At 40.7% G+C, this 22,862-nt stretch overlaps 1 protein-coding gene across 5 annotated transcripts in view; it reads left to right on the top strand.

The window, feature by feature from the left end:
• Positions 1–21,565, top strand: part of Asxl3 (additional sex combs like transcriptional regulator 3) — a 133,272-nt gene extending 111,707 nt beyond the window's left edge. For all 5 annotated transcript variants that reach the window (XM_013508021.1, XM_013507996.1, XM_005372763.2 and 2 more), the window contains 4 exons: positions 4,188–4,284; positions 6,085–6,190; positions 10,581–12,537; positions 15,396–21,565. In XM_013508021.1, the coding sequence (XP_013363475.1) occupies positions 4,188–4,284; positions 6,085–6,190; positions 10,581–12,537; positions 15,396–19,139 (5,904 nt within the window). In that variant the 3' untranslated portion in view covers positions 19,140–21,565. The remainder of the gene's footprint in view (positions 1–4,187; positions 4,285–6,084; positions 6,191–10,580; positions 12,538–15,395) is intronic.
• Positions 21,566–22,862: the final 1,297 nt, after the last annotated feature.

Here is a 22,862-nt window from a genome sequence, read left to right on the forward strand (position 1 = left end):
GATAGCATTGTATGGGGTATAGGAGCCTATAAGGCTCTGTACCTGTCCTTAAGTGTAGAATGATTCTGACCTTTTCGACTGCATCTTTTATATGTGTACTGTATAGTACACACATCCCTTTACCTTCCTAGGGAACTCACCCTCTCCGCAGTAGCCCTAATGTAAATCTATCAATGCGGTATACCAACACTCCTCCTTTAATCTTTCTCAGTGGAATAGCATTTTGCTCATAGGGTCTTGAGCCATGAGGGCATATATTTAGAGTCTGTATTTGCAGAAAAATTAGACCTCTTAGAGGCATAGTCAAATAACATTCTTGTTATCAGCTTTACTGCCTTTGGTAGACTTTCTTGCTAACTTTCCTTTAAGCCTTTTACTCAAAGGTGTTGTTATGGTTGATACATTGTCTCAACTTGGGGAGTCTAGAGGCTTGGCTAAGTGACTCAGCAGTTCTGTATCCTGGGGTGAAAAGGATATGCCTTTACCCCTCTGGGATGTTGTTCATTGTGTCAATTTGAGAAGTTTAGAAGGTTAACTATGTGTCTCAGCAGGGGGCCAGGGTGCTTACTTGGTATTCATCCTGAGCCTGCACAGGAGGAGAGCATGGAGATTATGTGAGTGCCGCCCCCCGGGTGGGGGGAGCCTGCTTACAATGCAAGGGAGGGAAAGAGGCTTGGTCTTCTCTGCCATTCCCCTTTACTGTTGTTGCTTTGCTGTTTTCCACTACCTTGAATGCTTGTCCTCTGCCATGTGCTACTTTGCCTTGGAACCAGCCCAGTGTGGGCTGAAACCTCCACAGACTATAAGCTAAATAAACCTTTCCTTCCTTAATTTTTGGCCTCAAGTATTTTGCCTCAGCAATAACAGAAAAATAACCAAGACAGGAGGCCATCTTTTTCTTCTTCTCCCTCACCAAGAGCCATCCTGAATAACTTAAATATTTCCTGAAATATTCTCTGGATGCCTTTCTCTCCTCACCCAAAGGAAAACCTTCACCAGATCTTGAATATCTCTGAGACTTACCATCTTTTACAGAGATAGTCCAATACCATTTCTAGTGCTGCCTCTGCAGCCGTCTTTCCCTTTCCTGCCCATTCTTCACACAGTCCCTAAAATCGTCTTTTCCTGCACGCATCTCTATAGACTTTTCCTAGGCCTCAACATTTTGGGTAGTCTTTTGTGACCTAACGAGGTGCGCTGTAGTTTTCCCCCTTTAAGCTCACATTGAAAAAGATAATAAAATGTGGACATAAATTGAAGAAGAAACTTGGACTTGGAAGCCAGTAACCTCTGGCCCGTGTTTACTTGTGATGAATGCGCTAGGCCACTCTCAGAGGTTTTAGCCCAAACTCCACAGCTGAGGTGTCTTATGTAGTATCTTCCCTGCCCCTTTTTATCCCAAAGTACAGCCTGGATAAGTACTGAAGGATGATTAGTTTGGAAGCAAAAACCAGAGATTAGTCAGTGCGAGAGGCAGGAGAGAGGCCTCTGGATGACTAGGCATCACTGTGAAGAGGACCCTCGGAGAAAATGTGTAGCAGAGCCACAGAAATGTCCCACAGCGTAACAGGAAAATGGGAACTTTTTCTACATTCTGTCTCCTATGGATTTTGCATTGCTTCCAAGATCAAATGCTACATTCCCAGACTGTAACCCTTAGGGTGCCTCAGAGACTTTGTGCTTCTGTTTGTAGGCCTGGGTAAGACAAGTGAATTGACCTGTTTCCCCGAGTGCTCTCTACTGCATAGGCCAAATGACATGAAATAGAGCATTACCATTGTCTGATACTCTCTCCCTCTGTACTTCTCAGATCTTACTGTGCCTCACGTGAAGCCCACTTTGTTACTGATTCTTTAAGGAGTAGCTGGTCATGATGTGTTGTTGGAAATGGGGAAAAAAAAAGACTTTAGCCAGAGGGTAAGGGGAGTGACTGCAAGCTAGTCTTAAGTTGGTCCCACAGTTGTGTTTACAGTCTTTCATCTCCCTCCACTGACTAGCACTTCTGCTAGTTTGCCTGGTGGAGTGACGCAGACCCCCTCTCTGAGACCTTGGCTCCCTTACCCTTATGCTGTCACTGCTGTGAGGCTCAGCCTGTTTCATCAGTCATGGAAGCACCACGTGCTGTCCCAGTGAATCCTCAAAGTCCCAGGATCCTCCTATCTGCAGCAGTTTTATTTCCTCATGATTGTTAGGGATGACTGTCCCACTTGTCCACTAACTTTTCCTGTTGGTCTTACAGCATGAAAGGTACAAAGTAACCAGCCAATGCAGAGCTACAGTTGAGCACTTACCTTGTTTTCTAGTTCATTAATTATCTTCAGACTTTGCTTTCAGATAACATTTATCATATATGCTGGATTTTCAATTGTCACTCCTGAGATAAGGGCTGCAATTGGTATCTAATGGGTAGAAGCCAGGGATGCTACTATAATCATACAATGCATGGGGCATACATATATCGACAACAGAATTATCTGGCCCTGCATGATAGCAATGCCAACATTGAGAAACTCAGCCCAAGTAAAAATGATTCTGCCCCCAGAGTGTTTCTATTTCTAATCCCACAAAATCCAGAGATCCACGGTATGTAAGTGAGTCTCTTAGCCTACAGTACAAAGGCTCACTCTACCCATTAGTTACCAGACCTATGTATTCTAGGTACTGGGACACATCAGCAAATAGCATTTATTAGTTTTACATAAACAATATTCTAGAAGAAAGTGTCCCAGAATTCAACAATGTGTGAGAAAGCTGGGACGTTTTCCCATCATGTATTGAGGCTATGGTAAGTCCATGAGGTAGAAAACAGGCATGGTGACATAAGTATACATTACAGCCATGTTGAACCCAGGTAGGTAGAAGGATATACAAGAACCAGAAGCATCTGTTCTATTGTGGAGAATATTCAGAAGCTAAGTACAGGGCCTTTTTTTTTATTGCCACTGTATTGCTAGCACTCTACAAATGCCAGGCACATGCATTCATATAGCTGGCCTAGTAACCATTCTTTGAATAAAGATAAAAACAGAATAAAAAATAAATAAATAGATAATGAATGAATGAATGAAATCTTGCCTGAAATTTTCCTAGTGCATTGCATATTTTAGTGTAGTTACTGATTTCTTCTTAGGTGAAGAACCAGAGGACCTCAAATCTGTGGCCTCCCTAGGGATGTTATAATGTCAGAAAGCATATCTCATCTTTGTTCCTATTGCCTCTGGTGGGGAGGGATTGATTGGCCATAATCCACTTTAGGGTAAATAGTATAATACATACAGATTCAATATTCTCCCTTGCTCCTGAGCAATGATTTAACTGACATATTAATGAAATCATTGAGTTAAATCTCAGAAAGGGGTTAGTATCTCAGTGGGTGAAGGTAAAGTATAAAGGAAGCAATAAATAAAAATCATGGGGATAAAGAATGTGTTCTTGGGCCAAGCATGTTGGTGCACACCTGTAATCCCAGCACTCAGGAGGCTGAGGCAGGAGGATCGTCATGAGTTTTAGGCCAGCCTGGACTACATAATGAGACCCTCTCAACCTGAACTACATATGAGTCCCTGTCTAACAACAACAACAAAAAAAAAATCAAGTGTTCTCAGATAATAGTATCTAAAGTAAAAGAAAATCTTTGAAAAGTAGTTTTACCACAGTTTGACAGGCCTTTCAGACTAAAGCATCTGCATGCCTTCATGAGTCCAGTACTGACTGCTTAAGATGTTCTGGCTCTGCAGTGAAGCTCATGCCCTGTGACGGTGTGCTGCATGCTTCAGTCTCTGGCTCTTCTGCAGAAAATCTGACAGTCTCTTGGCCCTGCACTAACCCTTACTCTTGGATTGGGTTTTTCTAACCACTCCTGTCCACCTAGATGCCTCCCCCTAGCTTTTATTTTTGGCACTTCTTAATTCCCACTCACCTGATGCTTGGCAGTATTTATCTTTTTTCTGTTTTTATCTCCTCAATGACATAAGAAACTTATCAGACAGTATTGTAATTCTTCCTGTGCTCTGTACAAGAAAGCAGAATGCTTTCTGATTACCCTCTCTGTCTGTCTCTCTCTCTCTCTCTCACACACACACACACAGCCCAACACTATTCAATTTTGCTTCCACTCTGCATACTTTTGCTTTGAGTTATTGCTGATGGAATCTTGTTTTTTATTTTTTTTTCGGTTTATTTTCTAGATGGGAAGTGATGGAATTTTACGCCTCAGTACTTCAGCCCTTAATAATGAATTCTTCGCATATGCAGCACAAGGGTGGAAACAGCGACTGGCAGAAGGTAAATTTCAGTTTCGTGTTTTGTGTATTGGAGTAAGCATACTCTACCAAGCTTTCTGTCTTTCTTCCATCTCCAAGGTTTTGTCCCCCTGAAATATAATGCAGTAACAACTCATAAGTGGTTACAGATGACCTCACTAATTTTTTTTGATATACTTATCATTTTTGATGCCAGGTTTTTTTTAAGAAAACATGATATTATCTGGGACATAATAAAAAATTCTGCTATAACATCATATTCTTTGAAATAATTTCAGTTACACGACTTGGTCCATTATCTATTCTAAGTGTCCTGGAGTCTAAAGAAACTTCTTTTAATATTTTCTTTTCCTCCAAAAGCCTCCACATCGTCCTTTCTTTCCTTTACTCACCAAGTTTCTTGAAAGACTGAAATAATTTACGCTACCCCTCTTTCGCTTCTTACACTGAGCAGCTGACTCCACTGTACACATGGGAATACTGAGTGCCTTAGAGTAGTTGAGTGCCTTCCTGTGGCAAACTCGTTTTCTCTTCTCATTACTCATGTGACCTGTTCCTTCTCCAGTATCTCATTTGCATTTTATCCAATTTAGTGTGAAACCATCTGATTTAGGCATTCATAATACATTATAACTTATTTCGTGGGACTACATTTCTGACAACCCTTCCTTAGCTTCCCTCAGGAGCTCCTGTTGGTCCATTTTCTAAGAAGTATCTGTACTGTTTTCTTTTCTAACCATATATATTCTCCAAGCAGCCTTACTCATCTTGATTTTAACTGTTGCCCATATGCCAAGAACTTCCAAGTCTGACTCACTCCCTGCTCCCGATCCCTGCTATCCTATTTTCCAGGGCCCACTGGCTGGTGTCAGGCATTCAAAAGCCAAATACTGAGTATATAATTTACTATTTTTCATTACATATATGCTCTTCCTTCTGCTGTCTCTGTATTATCACCATTGTCCCATGGTTTACAGCCTAAGTGGTATCATTGACCCTCCTTTATCTCCTGAACTGTTAATTGCATCTGATTCCCCTTCACCACTGCCCCTGCTGCTGCATTCTGTATCTCTCATACATTCTCTTCGTGGCCCCCTAGCTGGAGCCCTGCAATTTCTTCACTGGGCTGTCTGCTTTATCTCTCTAAGCTATTTATTGGGCTGTATCTCTCCTTCACTGAATGCACTCGGGCCTCCTTTTATTTCCCCTAGGAACATACAGAAATCTCTTTGGTTCACATGTGCATTGCATAACTGGCCTGAGCTTTTCTTTCCTAATTTACTTTATCCTGTGTTCCATTCATAATTGGCCTCTTGGAAGAACGTAAATAAAAATGCTCCTGTCTTTGCGCCTTGTTATTTAATCACTTTATGAAAGCCTGATCATCTTTCGAAAGCTGACTCAACTCATACAGGCAACCCTCCTTAATTGACTTAGGCAGAATTAAGTGTTTTTCCATCTATACTTTTACTACATATATTATTATTAGGGCCTGAATGGTGCTTTTGACATAATTTCATAAGTCAGTGATGTGCCTTTACTCCCATCAGATTGATTTCCCTAAGGACAGTGAATAGACACACACTTTCATTTGCAGTCCTTAACATGCAGTGCATTTTGCTAAATTTTTTAGAGTTCATCTAAGACAAAATGACTATTTGAAGGATGTTCATAAAAAAGGAAGCTGTAGAAATGTTATCATTATTCATCCTTTTCCTTTTCAGCATCCATAAAAGCATACGGAAGAGAATTAGGTGTTTCCTTTATTAATTGGAAAAAGATGTGACCACTTTTACTCAATGTATTGCCATTTTTTCTCTAGGAGAGTTTACCCCTGAAATGCAATTACGAATAAGGCAAGAAATTGAAAAGGAAAAGAAAACGGAACCTTGGAAAGAAAAATTTTTTGAGAGGTTTTATGGAGAAAAGTAAGTACTAGGGTATTTTTTTCTCATTTTTCTTAGAAGGAAATGAAAATGTGATTCTCTGCTTCACATAGCACACTCATATGCTGTAAAACTTAATAAACCTGTGATAAAAGGCAATAGTCCCTCAGTTTAAGAAATTGCGAGTAAAATTATAGTGGCATATCAGCACTTAAATTTTTAAAAATGCATTTTCAAGGATTTATAACTTGTTCATGAAAATTCATTTTGGACTGAAAATAGCACATAAAATCTTATAGAAGTCAATTTGAGCTTTTGTAGGAGGATTTCAGTACAGTTCTCCTAGTTTTTGTCCAAGTATTTTCATTAATGAGTTCTTTAAAGATAAGCAATTTTAGGTATGCATTCAATTCTTATTTCTCCTGAAAATATTGATTATACATGTCCATTATAATATTAATTTTGTTCTTGTTTTGAGGAGCACCTGAGGTATTATCCTTCACTTTCTCCATCTCCTTTGTCAAATGTAGCTTGTTTTTAATTTATTGCTGATATGTGCATAGTTTTTAAAGGAATACCAGCCACATACCAGCATGATAGTAACTAACCTGAAAGGAGTTTTTAGCCTCTGCCTCATATTTAGCATACGTGTATTTTGCTTGGGCAGAATTAATATATCAGAGAGAATCGGATCACTGGGGTGGGAGGTGAGAGATTTGAGAACTACTGACAGTACTTCTAGGTCCTGCTTAGTAGAGGAATCTGTGCTTTGACCCTCATACCCACAAATAGGACTTCAAAGTTGTTACTTTATGTAAAAGACACACTGAGGTTGTCAAGGCAACAAAACCTGAGCTACTTAATTTCTTCTCACAAAATTTCCCCTGGGAAGGGGTGAAGTTGTGCCAGAAGGAGTCTCACAAGACAGCTTTCCTGCAAAAGGAGTCAGATATCGGAGAAGGCACTTCCTCAGTATAGGCCAGCCTTGGCTAAGTAATCAGTAGTGATACTCTCGGGGTGTAAGGCCTGTTTTTATTGCTGTGCCAGAATTCCTGGAAGCATGCATATGTGTACCTAAGCAAAACTAAGTAGAGATCATTAGTGCATGTTCTCAGTGATTTATAATGTGGCACTTTCCTTAAATGAGCAGTATCATTTAAGCCTGCCTACATCAAAACCTTCATTGGAGGTTGTAAAATGGATACAATCTGGGAGAATAATCTCCAGTTGTAAAACTCAGGAATCCACACTTTAGAAGCTCTGTAGCTGTGCTGAAACCCAGAAGGGTTAAGAACCCTGGAGAGTGAGACTGAAGACCACTCAGGAAACCGCCCTCCATTTCTCTGTGAAAGGGAGCATTGGGGATGCTCCTTTTAGTAATGGCAGAAATGTAACCGAGTTACTTCAGGGCCTGGTCCATAGTTTTTCTTGAATGTTCAGCCCATTCTTTTATTAATTCAATAATATTTATGTCACCTCTCCTCTCTACCAGACACTAGCCTAGATGCGAGGGGTGAGGCTGTCTGTAGGTTTCTGAGACTCTGCTCAGAGAGCCTGTGTGCAGGAACCTTGCATTGGACAGAGCTTCCCCACTTTCCACCAAAACCACTGCGCGTGCTCTGCCTCTGCTGTGTTTCTAAGAGTTGTACGTGTTTTTCACTCCTTCCTCCCAGTGACCTTTTTTTTTTAAATTTTTTTTTTATTTTAAAAAGAGTAGTGAATGAGGAACAAACAAAGAAATAGAACAGTAGCAGCGTACCAGTATCACAAACATAAACAAATCAAAGCAAGAACATTCAAAGTGATACTGAGGCTCAAGATAAAATAATATGAATCAACAGTGGTTGTTACTTTACATATCGCTATCCTCAAATACATTGCTCAGATTACCAGATGTAAGAATGAAAGATTGCTCAAACCATTATAGGGAATAAGAAAGTAATTCTTCGATAAAGCGGTAGAGATAATAAGGTAGGTATCATCATTACTTTCCTGTAGGGATAAAAAGAAAAAAGATTAGGAAACTGAGAAATAATGAAGCTAGGTAATTTTCCCAGGTTTGCACATTGAGATTAATTGCTCAAAATCAGAGGCTTAAGAAAAATGCACACGTTTACACTTTTTGCCATGATGTTTGGCAACTTCGCAGGCTCCCCTGAGCGTTAGGCTAAAGGCCACTCTCCAGAAGGTAACAACTGCAATACTGTGAACAAATGTGACCCTCTGTCACCATCACTAAGTTCAGGGAAAGCATCTTCTTCTTTTGGACCCTTTTCTTTCTCGGATTTATTTTATTTTATTTTATTTTTGGTTTTTCTCCGGCACCGGGAACCGAACTCACGACCTTGCGCATGCCAGGCAGGCGCTTTTGCTGCTGAGCTAAATCCCCAGCCCCTTTCTCGGATTTATTAATAGTTTTTGTTTTGTTCTGTATTTTGCTACTATATCAATGGACATGTGCCATATTTTTTTCCATTTTTGATTACATACTGAATAATAGATATACTGTGGACGTTTTACTGATTCCTCTTCTCATTTTTTTCTTACTACTAGATTGCCTACTTTCACCCAAATATGACAGATTTTCTCCAGCACCAAGCAATTTTATTTTGACCATATGCATTTTCACTGTTCTAAGGTTTTCCAAGAATGTTGCCATCTAAATGTCTCTACTTAAGATTTGACTTGCTTTAGATATTTATTACAAATTTTATTGGCTTAATCTGCTTATAATATAGCACTAGTCTATATTTGTTTTGATTATTTGGAGATTACTCATTCATGTACTAAGAGTTAGAGTGTGGTTCTGTAAATTTATGGTCTAGATCTCTGGGATCAGGTATTCTTCCAGGTGGCATATGGTGTGTTGTGAGCACCTTCCTTACATGTCTGTGCCACATTAAATATGTATAAGTATATTTTATGCAGCTTAACTTTATGCATATATATCCTTATCTGTACATATATTTAATAATACTGTTACTAGCCAGCTAACAGAAATTTGATTGCCAGTATCTAGATTTCTGTATGTTACGTGTCTAATTAATTACCAGTGGCATATCTATTGACCTGGGTCCAAAGAACCTTATCTCTACCTGGTTATTCCAGTTTAAATTTTCCATAATGTAATTGTTCTACCCCTTTAAATACAGTGTAGTTCTAAAGTGTAGCTTAGCCTGTTGCCGTCTTTAGGAAAGTTGAAAAGAAAAAAAACACAGAGGCAGTATTTTGCATTATATTTCCGGAGCCTTGTCAGTTATAGTAAAGAAGACATTGATCAGATACCTCCAAGGTGCACTCAATTTTATTTCACTTGCATTTTGAGAATTTTGTGTAAGTAAAAGTTTGAATTGGATTTCATTGAGATATTTTCTTGTGTCAGTACTGTTAGGGCTATTTCTTTACTTATATGTTTCTCTGTTAATGTTTTTGTTTTTATTTTATTATTGCCTGTACCCTATTTATTTTCACTTAGAACAGCATATGTCTCTGCTATGTAAAGCTGATGTCATGTCTGAATATGAAAAAAAAACAGTGACTTACAGTATACTTAATTGTAATTAAAATATGCTTGATTGTAATTCTGAGTAGCTTTGCCTGATGACCTGAAGTGGATTCTTCTTTGACCCCTGACTGGATAATTTCTTAATATTCTTCACTATTTTATATGTAACGCCTTTTTTTTTTGGTACCGGGAATCAAACTCATGACCTCAGGCTTTCCAGGCAAGTATGATGTCACTGAGCTATATCCCTGGCCCTATACGTAACATCTTTATGCTAAATAATCTACACAAATATTTTGGAAATCTTTGCTTCACACAGATGTCAGCTGGTAGAATAACTTCAGTGAACCCAAATTCATTTTATCTTTTAGTAGAATTTCCCTAGTATGTTAAGTAGATGTTAAATGCTGAAATAAAGTGACTGAATAATATTTCTTGGGTTAATTTTAAAGATTAAGAGAGTCCAAGTTTGGCAGATATTTCAGTTTTAGAATTGATATATTTCATTCATCTACCGTTAACCTTAACCATTTGGTTCTTTTGCATCTCCTGATATCTCCATCATTGTCTGTCATGGGGGCATCTTTATATTTTCTGACTTAAACATTTTTTAGATTATATACTTCTTTTGTTTTTCTGCCCATATTTTCTAATCTTTTATCGGTAATTTTCTTATTCTCTACTAATAATTGGTAGATTCAGGGTCCTGTCTCCTTGCCTAGAAAACAAAAATCTATACCTTCCATAACCAACAACAGTAGATAAATTATATCATAGATTATTTTATATAAACTCATCATGTTACATAGCAATGATAAGATTAATTTGATGCATTAACTTCTATGAAATAGTATATTTGTAAGAGATCCAACTTGTGGCTTTCATGCTTTGTGGTTGTGCAATAATTTATCTCTAATTTCTGTTTAGGTTGGGCATGTCAAGAGAGGAATCTGTGAAGCTCACTTCTGGACCAAACAATGATGGAGCCGAAGGTAGTTCCGCATGTGGGACCTCTGGCCTTCTGGATTCTTCTGCACAGGCCTCATTGGAAGAACAACAACCCAAAAGCTTGAAAAATCCAGCTTCTCCAGAGCCTGATTTCTGTGCCACACTTTGTCCTATGGTAGAAGTTCCGGCTAAAGATGTAATGGCAGAGTCAGTATCAGAGGATATCTTAATCGCTGAGGAATCTGTGATTCAGGAGGAAATTGCAGAGGAGGTAGAGACGAGTATTTGTGAATGCCAAAATGAAAATCATAAGACTATACCTGAATTCTCTGAGGAATCTGAAAGTTCAACCACCTCCCATGATGAGCCCCAATTAGCACCTCCAGAAGATAACTTGGAATCCTGTGTTATGATGAATGATGTCTTAGAAACTTTGCCTCATATTGAAGTTAAGATTGAAGAGAAATCAGAATCATCCCAGGAAGAAATGTCAGTTGTTATTGATCAGATAGAAGTCTGTGACTCTCTTGTTCCTTCTACTTCTGCTGTGACTCATGGCAGTGATTTAGAACATAAGGAACCAGAAACTGCAGTAGAGACCAATACTCCAAAAATAAAAACAGGGCCATCTTCTCTAGATGGCCAATTTCCAAATGAAGGAATTGCTGTAGACATGGAGCTCCAGAGTGATCCTGATGAACAGCTTTCTGAAAATGCTTGCATCTCTGAAACTTCCTTCTCTTCTGAGAGCCCAGAGGGAGCCTGCACCAGCCTGCCTTCCCCAGGAGGAGAAACCCAATCTACGTCAGAAGAATCATGTACTCCAGCCTCCCTTGAGACAACATTTTGTTCTGAAGCCTCCAGTACTGAAAATACAGACAAATACAGTCAGAGAAATGCCACTGATGAAAACCTTCATACATCTTTGATGTCAGAAATCTCTCCAATATCCACATCACCTGAATTATCAGAGGCATCTCTTATGTCCAACTTACCGCTAACATCTGAGGCATCACCAGTATCCACCTTACCTTTAACTTCAGAAACATCACCAATGTCTGATTTACCTTTGACATCAGAAACTTCTTCAGTGTCTTCCATGCTTCTCACCTCTGAGACCACTTTCGTATCCAGCTTGCCTCTTCCTTCAGAAACATCTCCAATTTCTAATTCTTCCATGAGTGACAGAACGGTGCACCAACAAAGAAAGTCACCTTCTGTGTCTGAAGAAGCACTTTCTCCACGGAAAGATGAACCTTCTGCCCCTGCCAAATCCCTGGGAGAGAACCTTATCTCCCAGCAGAAGCCTCTGTCCAATACTTCTGAACCCATCAAAATGAGTTCTGCCATCACTCCTGAAGTGTTTCCCCCTGAAGAACTACACAGTAAGACCCTGAGTCAGCAGCCTTGTAAATCACATATTGAAATTGAAAAGCCCTATTCTCCATCCATTACAGAACTTCCTGCTACAGAAATGATGAAAGTTAAAAATCACAGTGTCCTGCAAAGACCAGAAAAGAAAGGAATGTCTTCACCATTGGAATTATCTGTCTTTTCTGAAGATCCAGAGAATAAGGGAAATGAGCTTCTGTCAACTGCATTACAGGACAAACAGTATGTCCCATCAGCAGATAAGCCTTCCTTTTCAGAAGGTTTGAGAAATAAAACACATAAGCAAGGGAACACACAGAATCGATTGGAGACCTTACATACTTCCAAGTCATCAGAACCCTCCAAGTCACCCGATGGCATAAGAAATGAAAGTAGAGAATCAGAGATATCAAAGAGGAAGACTGCAGAGCTGCATAGCTTTGGAATCTGTAAAGAAAAGAGAGCTAGGATTGAGGATGATCAGTCAACCCGAAATATATCATCTAGTAGCCCATCTGAGAAGGAACAGCCTCCAAGAGAAGAACCCAAGGTTCCCCCACTCAAGGTATGGTATTACAAAAGCTAGATCCACAGATAGGCTTCCCCCATTTAGAAACCAAAATTTCACGAATAAATAGGAGTTTTCTCTTTCTAAATTTGATACAGCAATTTATAATCTGCAGCATCTGTTCTAATAGAAAAGGATTATTCTAAAACCAGACTTTACACTCACATAAGTTTCAATACGTGTATGTATTTATACATCACTATGTAAATAATGAAACGGGAAACACAGCAGGACCTGAAAGAGCATAAAAACCACTGAGGCACTAATACCTTCAGGATTTCCAGATTGCAAAGGAGTCCCCTATACAATTAGAAAAGATAATTCAGGGTGGAATGACTAGGAAAGGTAGTTAAAACTAAGAGGACAGCTCTACAGAGGGAAAAGTACATATTATTGCTTCATTCATTCCCTTAGAAACATTCAACACCATAATTACTTAGTGGAAAAAACATTAGGACCTGGCTTGTGGTAGAGCCTCATTAAATATTTCCTGAGTAAACTAATAAAATTGACTTATGAGCTTTGAGGGAGAATGTTGTAGATATATAGGTATACACATCGTGTATTTTTGCTTCTAGTATTATTAAAGAGGTATTTAACATCATACCAATAATGAAAAAAACCCCATTTATATACTTCTCTTGATGCCATGTAATTTTAACTCAGAAAACAAACATGTTATATAAATTGGATCTGCCTAAGTAAACTGAAAATTAAGGTTAATTCATAAGAAGCCCTTCCTTTACTTTTTTTAACCTGTCATTTTTATTTATTTGATACTTTTATCTAAGCCCATTTATATTGCTGTACAAGGTGAACTATTCCCCCATCACAGGATTGGTCTAGAATTGCAAACACTGCAAGCTTTTAAAAATATCTTTATTTTGCAAATATGTATATATATATATATATATATATATATATATATAAAATAACACATGATCTCCACAAAGGTTGACTTTTAAAAGTCATAGTTATAATTATTCAATCTAATAGAGCAATGCCTATTAAATAAGACTCTAGATATGTGAAATATCAACATCAGTTCCAATTAAAAACCCACTATACTTTTTAATTTCTGAACCATGAGAAGAAAAATATATGTATATTTTAGATGAAATATTTTAAACATACCATCTTGGATTTCTGGTTAAAAGCTCATTTTAAAAGCAAAATGCACTTTATTTAAAAATAGATAAATTAGGTAGATGATACAGATTCTAAACACATATTTGACGGATAACCTTTGAGCTCTTAAAGAGATTTAGGTTTGATTTTTTTAATGTTTTAGAGAAGGGGAATACTTTAAAAAAAAATGGAATCCATATGCCACATTCATCTCTTCTTGGCTGTGAATTAGGGGTTAGGCTTCATAAGTAGTTTGAAAATGAGAAATGATATAGCTCAGGAAGATAATTTCATCTATCAGATCTCCAAAACAAAACTCTAAATGAAAATGATCCTGTAATATGTGTCAAGTGGTTTTAGTGTAAATGTACATACATTAGGAAGAGAGAGTTTTCTAAGAAAGGATTACATAGATGAGGCTGAAAGGGAGGCAGAGTACCTGTAAATAACACTGAATTTGGACGGTTATATGACCCCAGGGAAAACTTTACCTCCACAGGCTCAATTTTCTTTTTTCATCTGTAGAATGAAGACTTTAATAAGGGCCCTTTTAGCTCCACAAATCTATTACTCTAAGGATGCCCTTAGAGACTAGAGCAGTGATGGCGAACCTAGAGCACACGTGTTGTTTTTCTTTTAAAACAAAAGATGTTAATGTATGAGTCGTTTTTCTAAACTAAAAAATCTCAGTATTCAGGTTTAATTGCAGTGCTGGCACTTTCGTTAAGTAAGTGGGTTTGGGTTGCAGTTCGGGCACTCATCTCTAAAAGGTTCGCCATCTCCGGACTAGAGCATCACAGCACTGTTGTGGCATGCTGGGTGTTGGGTCTTATGCTTCATGAATTCGGTGATGACTTTGTGAGTCTCTTCATTAGCATGATGAAGTGAACAGTGTAGATTGGGACGTGTACAAAATTAAGCAGATAATGAGTTACTAGTATCAAAAGAAACTGCCCAACCCACACTTTCTTTGAGCGGCAGAAAATCAGAATCGCCCTTGCTTTCATGAAAATGTAATGATAATGTAATCCCTTTGGAAAATAGAGCACTCTCGCAAATACAGCCTCATTCCATCTTTATAACAGCGCTGTGAAGGAAATAGACCAGAAATAACTCATTTCATTTCACAACTGAGTTTACAAACTCGTATAGTATGCTTATACATATAAAGCTGCATGCTAGGTGGGATTGGATCACATCACACCTGCACGGTCCTGGGCTCAGAGTCACACAGTTATTTGTTGAGGATCGCAAGATCTCTTTGGGTAAAGCCAGGATGAAAATTCTGGTTTCCCATATTCTTGTACAAAGCTTTCTTCTTTGGTTCAGATTAAGACAGATAAACTCAAATAGAGAAAAGATCTATTTTTTTTTGTATTCCAGTAACAAGGATAATTTAAGAATGAAGTACCTCTGAGGCTTTTTTGCTAGCTGAATTTTAAGAGGCATAGATTTTGTTCCCATTTACATAGAGCATTAAGGTACTTTGTTCCCATGCAGGCGAAGTGGCTGTTGGATTTTTTTTTAATAGATTAAAACCTTAATTTTCACATTCTTGCTATATTTATTGCTTTCTGTCCTCAACACCCATTAAGGAATTGGGCTGTGGTTCATTCCACATGGTAAGAGGAGGCAACTCATCCTCCCTTTGTGTGTTCGCATCCCAGGAGCCCCCTCTGCAGTCACATATGAAATGCATTCATCTTTCCATCCTCTCCTTCTTTTAGATCCAGCTTTCTAAAATCGGGCCACCTTTTATCATCAAGAGCCAACCAGTCTCCAAACCAGATTCTCGAGCGTCCAGTAGCAGCACATCTGTCAGTGGGGGGAGAAACACGGGAGCCAGGACGCTCGCAGACATCAAGGCTCGTGCCCAACAAGCCCGTGCCCAGCGTGAGGCTGCTGCAGCTGCTGCTGTAGCTGCTGCAGCCAGCATCGTCTCTGGAGCCATGGGGAGCCCAGGCGAGGGCGGGAAGGCGAGAACCCTGGCACACATCAAGGAGCAGACCAAGGCTAAGCTCTTTGCAAAGCACCAAGCACGAGCGCACCTCTTCCAGACCTCTAAGGAGACACGATTACCTCCTCTCATTTCCAAGGAAGGGCCTCCAAACTTGGAAGTCTCTTCTACCCCTGAAACAAAAATGGAAGGTTCCACTGGTGTTATTATTGTCAATCCAAACTGCAGATCTCCTAGCAACAAGTCTGCACACCTCCGGGAGACCACCACTGTATTACAGCAGTCTCTTAACCCCACCCAACTTCCAGAAACTGCTACTGACTTCTCTGTACATAGTTCTGATGAGAACATACCCGTGTCACATTTATCTGAGAAAATTGTTTCATCTACCTCCTCTGAAAATAACAGTATGCCCATGCTTTTTAATAAAAATTCTGTCCCCGTGTCTGTTTGCAGCACTGCTATGTCGGCAGCAATTAAAGAACATCCCTTTGTGAGTTCTGTTGACAAATCTTCTGTTCTAATGTCTGTTGACAGTGCAAATACTACAATTTCTGCTTGTAATATAAGCATGTTAAAAACCACCCAGGGACCTGACACTCCATGCATAGCCATTATACCAAAATGTATTGAAAGCACTCCTATTCTGGCCTCCACAGAGGGCGCCGGCATGTCAAGCCCCATGGATGATAAGCCGTTGCTAGTTCCTAGCAGCAGTGCTACTAACTTAGTCTCCAGTCACTACACCTCTGTGCCAACTTCCTCTATTGGAAATAATTTGCCAAACCATCTCTCCACTAGCTCTGTCTTGATTCCCCCAACGGGAATTAGCAACAGATTTCCTTCTGAGAAGATAGCCATGCCTGGGAGTGAAGAACAGGCCACTGTATCCATGGGTAGCACTGTGCGAGCAGCCCTCAGCTGCAGCGATTCTACGGCGGCCACCGACTCTCTGATTGCACGCCCACCCGTCGCCATGTTTACCGGGAACATGCTGACTATTAACTCTTATGAAAGTCCTCCCAAGTTAAGCGCTGAGAGCTTGGACAAAAATTCAGGGCCTCGAAACAGGGCAGACAGTTCCGGGAAACAGCAGCCGGCACCAGGGGCCTTTGCACCAGCAGCCATAAACAGATCGATTCCCTGTAAAGTTATTGTCGACCACAGCACCACACTGACCTCCAGTTTGTCTCTGACTGTCTCCATTGAAAGTACTGAAGCCAGCTTGGACCTCCAGAGCAGGTCAGTGAGGACCGAGGTATCTATACAGCCCATGGCATGTCCTCAGGTGTCTGTTATTAGTAGGCCCGAGTCAGTGGCCACAGAAAACGTTGATCACGGTTCTAGTTTCATTGCTGCTTCTGTAGCCAAACAAGACTGTAAAGCCTTGCAGGCCCCCAGTGCCAGTCTCCGAGAATTATCCCTTGTTCCAGATAAATTAAATGAGGTGACTGCTCCTAGTCATAGCTTTGCTGAACAGGCGTGTAACCCAGCTCCTTTCAAAAGCGAAGCAGACATAGCCTGTAGCAATCAGTATAACCCAGGAAACCGGATTTGCTGGAATGATGATGCCACGAGGAGCACAGGACAGCCTCTGGTTAGTCATTCAGGTTCAAGTAAACAGCAAGACTACCCGGAGCAGAGCTGTCCAAAGGCCATCAAAACTGAGCACACCAGCTACTCCCACGTGTCAGAACTTCACCCCAGGAATCTCATAGCCAATGTCAGTCTTCCTGTGAAGTCCGAATCTCATGAAGTAGACAAGGGCTTTCGAATGGAAACAGAAGACTTCCCTGGCCCGGAGCTGCCACCCCCAGCTCCAGAAGTGGTCTCCAGTGTGCAACAAATGCAGAACGTAAAAGCTTCCACCTCGAGCCCCATGGAAGAGGCGACTTCCTCAGCTCCAGACGCGCTGAAAAGAGTTCCGAGCGCAGGAAGCTCAAGTTGTCGCCTGTCATCCGTGGAGGCTAACAACCCACTGGTGACACAGTTGCTGCAGGGCAACTTGCCTTTGGAGAAAGTGTTGCCACAGCCCAGGTTGGGAGCGAAGCTCGAAATCAACAGGCTTCCTCTGCCCCTTCAAACTACCTCAGTGGGTAAAACAGCACCAGAGAGGAGCGTTGCGGAAATGCCGTCCAGCTCTCCAAATCCAGATTGCAAGGGGTACTTGGCAGGGACACTTGTGCCACCACAGATGAGAAAGCGAGAAAACCACCCCAAGAAGAGAGTAGCCAGGACTGTGGGGGAGCACACCCAAATTAAGTGTGAGCCAGGGAAACTGTCTGTGGACCCAGATGTAAAAGGGGGGCCGTGTGTCATCAGTTCTGGCCTTAGCCAGCTAGGACACAGCCAGCCGTTCAAGCAAGAGTGGCTGAGCAAGCACTCCATGCAGAGCAGAATCGTGCATAGCCCTGAGGTCAAACAGCAAAAGCGGCTGCTCCCTGCCTGCAGCTTCCAGCAGAGTCTGTTTCATGTAGATAAAAATGGCGGCTTCCACCCTGATGCTGGTACCTCACACAGACAGCAGTTTTACCAAATGCCCTTGGCTGCCAGGGGCCCCATGCCCACTGCAGCTCTACTCCAGACGCCTTCCAAGACCCCAGTGGGCTGTAACGTCTTTGCCTTCAATAGGCATATTGAACAGAAGGGACCCGGAGAGGTTAGTCTTCCTTCAGCACCTCACCAGCTAAGACTAGCCAACCTGCTGTCCCCCAACACGCCCATAAAAGAAGGCGAGGTGGGAGGCGCTGTGCACACGATGTCCAGCAAAGCACTTGCCCATCCTCCACTGCCGCCACCGCCGCTGCCACCGCCGCCTCCTCCCCCTCCGCCTCCGCCCCCTCCGCCCTTGGCCTTGCCCCCGCCTCCTCCACCACCACCCCCTCCACTGCCTCCACCTCTCCCAAATGTAGAAGTCCCATCCGATCAAAAGCAACCGCCAGTTACCATGGAAACCACTAAGAGACTTAGTTGGCCGCAGTCCACGGGCATATGTAGCAATATAAAATCGGAACCTCTTTCTTTTGAGGAAGGTTTAAGCAGCAGCTGTGAACTGGGCATGAAACAAGTTTCCTATGACCAGAATGAAATGAAAGAACAGTTAAAAGCATTTGCGCTAAAAAATGCAGATTTCTCTTCCTATCTGCTTTCTGAGCCACAGAAACCTTTTACTCAATTAGCTGCTCAGAAAATGCAGGTGCAGCAACAACAGCAGCTCTGTGGAAATTATCCAACAATACACTTTGGTAGCACGAGCTTCAAAAGAGCAGCGTCTGCGATTGAAAAGTCCATTGGGATTTTGGGAAGTGGCTCCAGTCCCGCCACAGGCCTGCCAGGTCAGAATGCTCAGATGCCCGTTCAGAACTTTGCCGACAGCAGCAATGCGGACGAGTTGGAACTGAAATGCTCTTGCAGGCTGAAAGCCATGATTGTGTGCAAAGGCTGCGGGGCCTTCTGCCATGATGACTGCATAGGCCCTTCCAAACTCTGTGTAGCTTGCCTGGTGGTGCGATAAGAGCAGAGTGAAAGATGCAGTATCCCTTTCAACCTGGAAAAGCCAAACAACATCAGCAACAGCAAATTGAATAGTGCAGTGGCTTATATGCTAATTTATTTTACTCTTGAACAGATTATCTTTTCTCTATAGGATTATTATTTTCGTGCATTTCTCATAAAGCAGAGGATGCATCCCTACTGGATGGCCCAACGGCACGTCTTGTACGTGTGTAGTTACCATTCCCAACTCGGAAAATTGTATGTCTCTGTGTGTATAGGTCACTGCCCCATGTCCCCTTCTTTTTAAGCCAGGTGTAGCTAGGAAAATGACAGTTTAAATTGCCGAATCACCACAAATGCAGGTGTGGAAAGAGAATGATAGCAGTGAGTTAAGTTGGTCATGCGTTTTTCTGTAGATTAGCGATTACAGCAAATGACTTTACACATGACTTCTCTGGACCTACCTTTGCCAAAATGATTAAGTTGTATTTGAAGTGGGGAATCTGATACCTGTATTTACTCGTATCACAGAAGATATATTAAAGGAGGTATGCCATTAATAAAATCCACTGACCCTGTTCTATTTCCTCCCTTCCTACTCTTTCTCAAAGACTGGCAAAAAATCTGGATCTGCTTTGGATCTTATACACAGATTATAGTGAGATGTGACCTGCACCTAAAACTGTAGAATGGGCCTCATATCCTGTAACCTGGATCAAGCCCATAGATACCTGACAATGTATGATCAGTTGGCCAACAGAGAGATGAAGGCCCAGAGGATTTTGGAGAGGATTTTTGTGTCGCTTTTAAGGGCTAGTATGAAAAAAAAAAAGCCCTAAAATTACAAGCAAACAAAGCGCTGTATATGCATGCATAAATGGGTTGATGATGTAAGTATCAGTCATTCTATTCACTCTAATTCAATTACTAAATATTAAAATGGGGAGATAGTAGCCCTTCTTAATGACACCACTGTTTTGTGGCCTTCACCTATGTGGTTGGCCACCTCCTTTTATAAGTGTCATTGATAACAGAAGGGACTACAAAAGGCCGAAGTGTGACATAGTTCAGAACCATTTTTTTTTCCCATGATTGTATATGACTCTAGCCCTTATTTTAAAAATTGCTCTACTATTGCATGTTTTGCTTTGTCCCCCCTCTTTAAATCTGGGAGACGGTACTGCTCTCAGAAAGGGATACTGCATCTTAAAATTATCCTCTGTGTTTATCCAGCATGGTCTGAGTGTCAAGTATTTGAGCTACATTCTGTATATTCCGGCCACCCTCGTCCTGGAGAACAGCTGTAGTTCAAGAAGCTCTGTTCCCAAAAGCAAGTTTAAAAGCACACACATATTGTAGGAAGATGAAAGAAATCCAACCCACGCCCATTTAACTTCACATTGGAGAGCACAAAATGTGGAGTGCCATTAACCCATCGATCAATTGTGGCAGTAGAAAAAGAAAAAAGATGGGGGAGTACCATCTTTACCCAGGGTAAGAATGACAGATACTTTCACATGGGATCACTTGAATCAATATGAACTTTCTGACATTCCCTGAAAACATGTCTTAAAACTTAAATGGAATGAGCATAAATTACATTCCTGAAAGAAACAAAAACACTTGCAATTTTTTTTAACAATAATCACCTATGGCTTTTTTTTTCCCTTCATATTATTGTGATGTTGCCAAATTTCTTTAGGTGACAGTGACATCATTTTTGTTAACTAATTGCTGATAGTGAAAGGTACTGTATCTTAAGAACAGCAAAGAAAGGCCTACCACGTGGCCATGATTCTGTGGTGGTGCTTCAGGATTGTTCTGTTTTTCATATTAACATTAACAAAATTAACAACTGAGAAATTTACTTAACCAGCCCTTCCCCAGAAAAGCCAGCGGATCCTTAGGTAACTGCACACCAGGTTGCATTTGAATGGTGTCCTTAGGAGTGGTGTCTCATGGTCTGCTTGGCTCTGGTATCATCTTAATCTCGAAGATCATCCTCTTAGCCTCACTGTGGGGCACCCCTGTAATATAGACGCTTGCCAACTTCTTCCAGGTTCAGTCGCTGCTATACCAGTGTCAGATACTGTCTACACCAGCAGACTGAAAACTACCGCATCAGTAACTGACACATTTGAAAGCAACTCCAGTCTACAAAACCTTTGTACTCTGTGTGAGGTACAATTGAGGCTTACATGATACTGAGCTCATTGTTGGCTCCATCACGGTTGAATATTGCCTGCAAGTTTCTTTCTGGGAATACGAAAAGTGTCCTTCTCTATGTTTGGATTTTTTCACAGAATAGGTTTGGAGAATCAGTTGTTGATAGTGCATGGATTCTATTGCCCACGTGCAAAGAGCATAATTTTTCTGTGCCCTTGCTCTTTTTTGCCCCATTTCAAATTTGTAGTGTTCTCATATTGTTTCTAGCAATGAAAAAGCTAATATCTAATATCTTTGAACTAAAATTAATGAGAGAAAACAAATTCAAAAGTAAAATGTGGGTGAGGTATATTATGGGTGTCTATATATCTATATCTATATCTGTATCTATATATAGATACAGATATATATATGGTATATATACAAAGCCAGTATATTTGAATTAGGTGAGTAGGTTCTTAGTTTCCTAATTTCTACATGTGTCTGCCTATGTGCAAATAGAGTATGTAATTTACTACTTCATTATTATGTAATGTGCAAATTTCAGTGTGTGCATTACCCTGATTATTGGAAATGATGATATCCCTATCAGGAATAGGACTTGCACATTTAACGTATTTTTCTTTAAATCACAAAGGATGTATTTCCCTAAGCAGCACTTTTGGAGCAGGGGAAGGAAGAAAACTGCTATTCCCTAATCCCCCTCCTCTATGATATGCATATGCCTGAGGTGTATAAAGACATGTAGGTAGTTGATGGGCATGTTAATAAGAGCATCCTGATGCAAATTCATTTTCAAAATGAAAATATTTTTTCCTTCCCCAAAGTGAGAATAGCAGAAATTTTGGTGAATTGAGCACCACAGTTATATATATATTTCTCTGTTAAGATCTAGTTTGAAGAAAAACTTGAAAACAAACCTGTAAGGTTGAGCCTGGTTGCTATAAAGACTTTGTGATAGTGTGTGTTTCTGGGATGAGCTGTAGAAGGTGTAGCTGATTTCTGGACCTTGGATATTCTTACTCAGTTCAAAATAAACATACAGAAACAAGCTGGTGCCCATGGTGCTTTACAATGCAGTCGAGAGTCAAAATCCAGGTTGCTGCAGCCCGATTTCCTTTGCAAACACTCGCACAATTTCAAAAGAGGAAGTCGCTGTGGCCTCTGGTTTCCTGGGCTTCTCAGGGATATGGTGAAGTCCCAGGATTTACCCGCGGAAGCCCAGCTTAGGGGTGCATGTCTCTGGTGTTGAGGCCCAGCACCGCAGCAGCTGCCTGGGGAGTGACCCCAACAGACCGTGCAGAGCTCAGACTCCTGTCCGTCTGTGTTCCCAGAGAACAATGTGAAGAGTCCTAGAACAGGAACTCGTCAGGCTGTCAGGGGCCTATGTAGCCAAAATGTTACTGGATATAAAAATCCTGTTGTCTTCAGTCCTCATGCTTTGTCACTGTAAAGCAAACAAAAAGCATTTTTAATATAATTTAAAGGAGCTGCTTTTTTATAGCACATACTATTTCGCTTTGTACTATATTTGATAGTTGCCGAATAATTTAGACTGTAGAAAAACTTTGTTGTA

The sequence above is a fragment of the Chinchilla lanigera genome, unplaced genomic scaffold, assembly GCF_000276665.1.
Source record: "Chinchilla lanigera isolate Chin_1 unplaced genomic scaffold, ChiLan1.0 scaffold00001, whole genome shotgun sequence".
In the NCBI taxonomy this organism is placed as follows: Eukaryota; Metazoa; Chordata; class Mammalia; order Rodentia; family Chinchillidae; genus Chinchilla; species Chinchilla lanigera.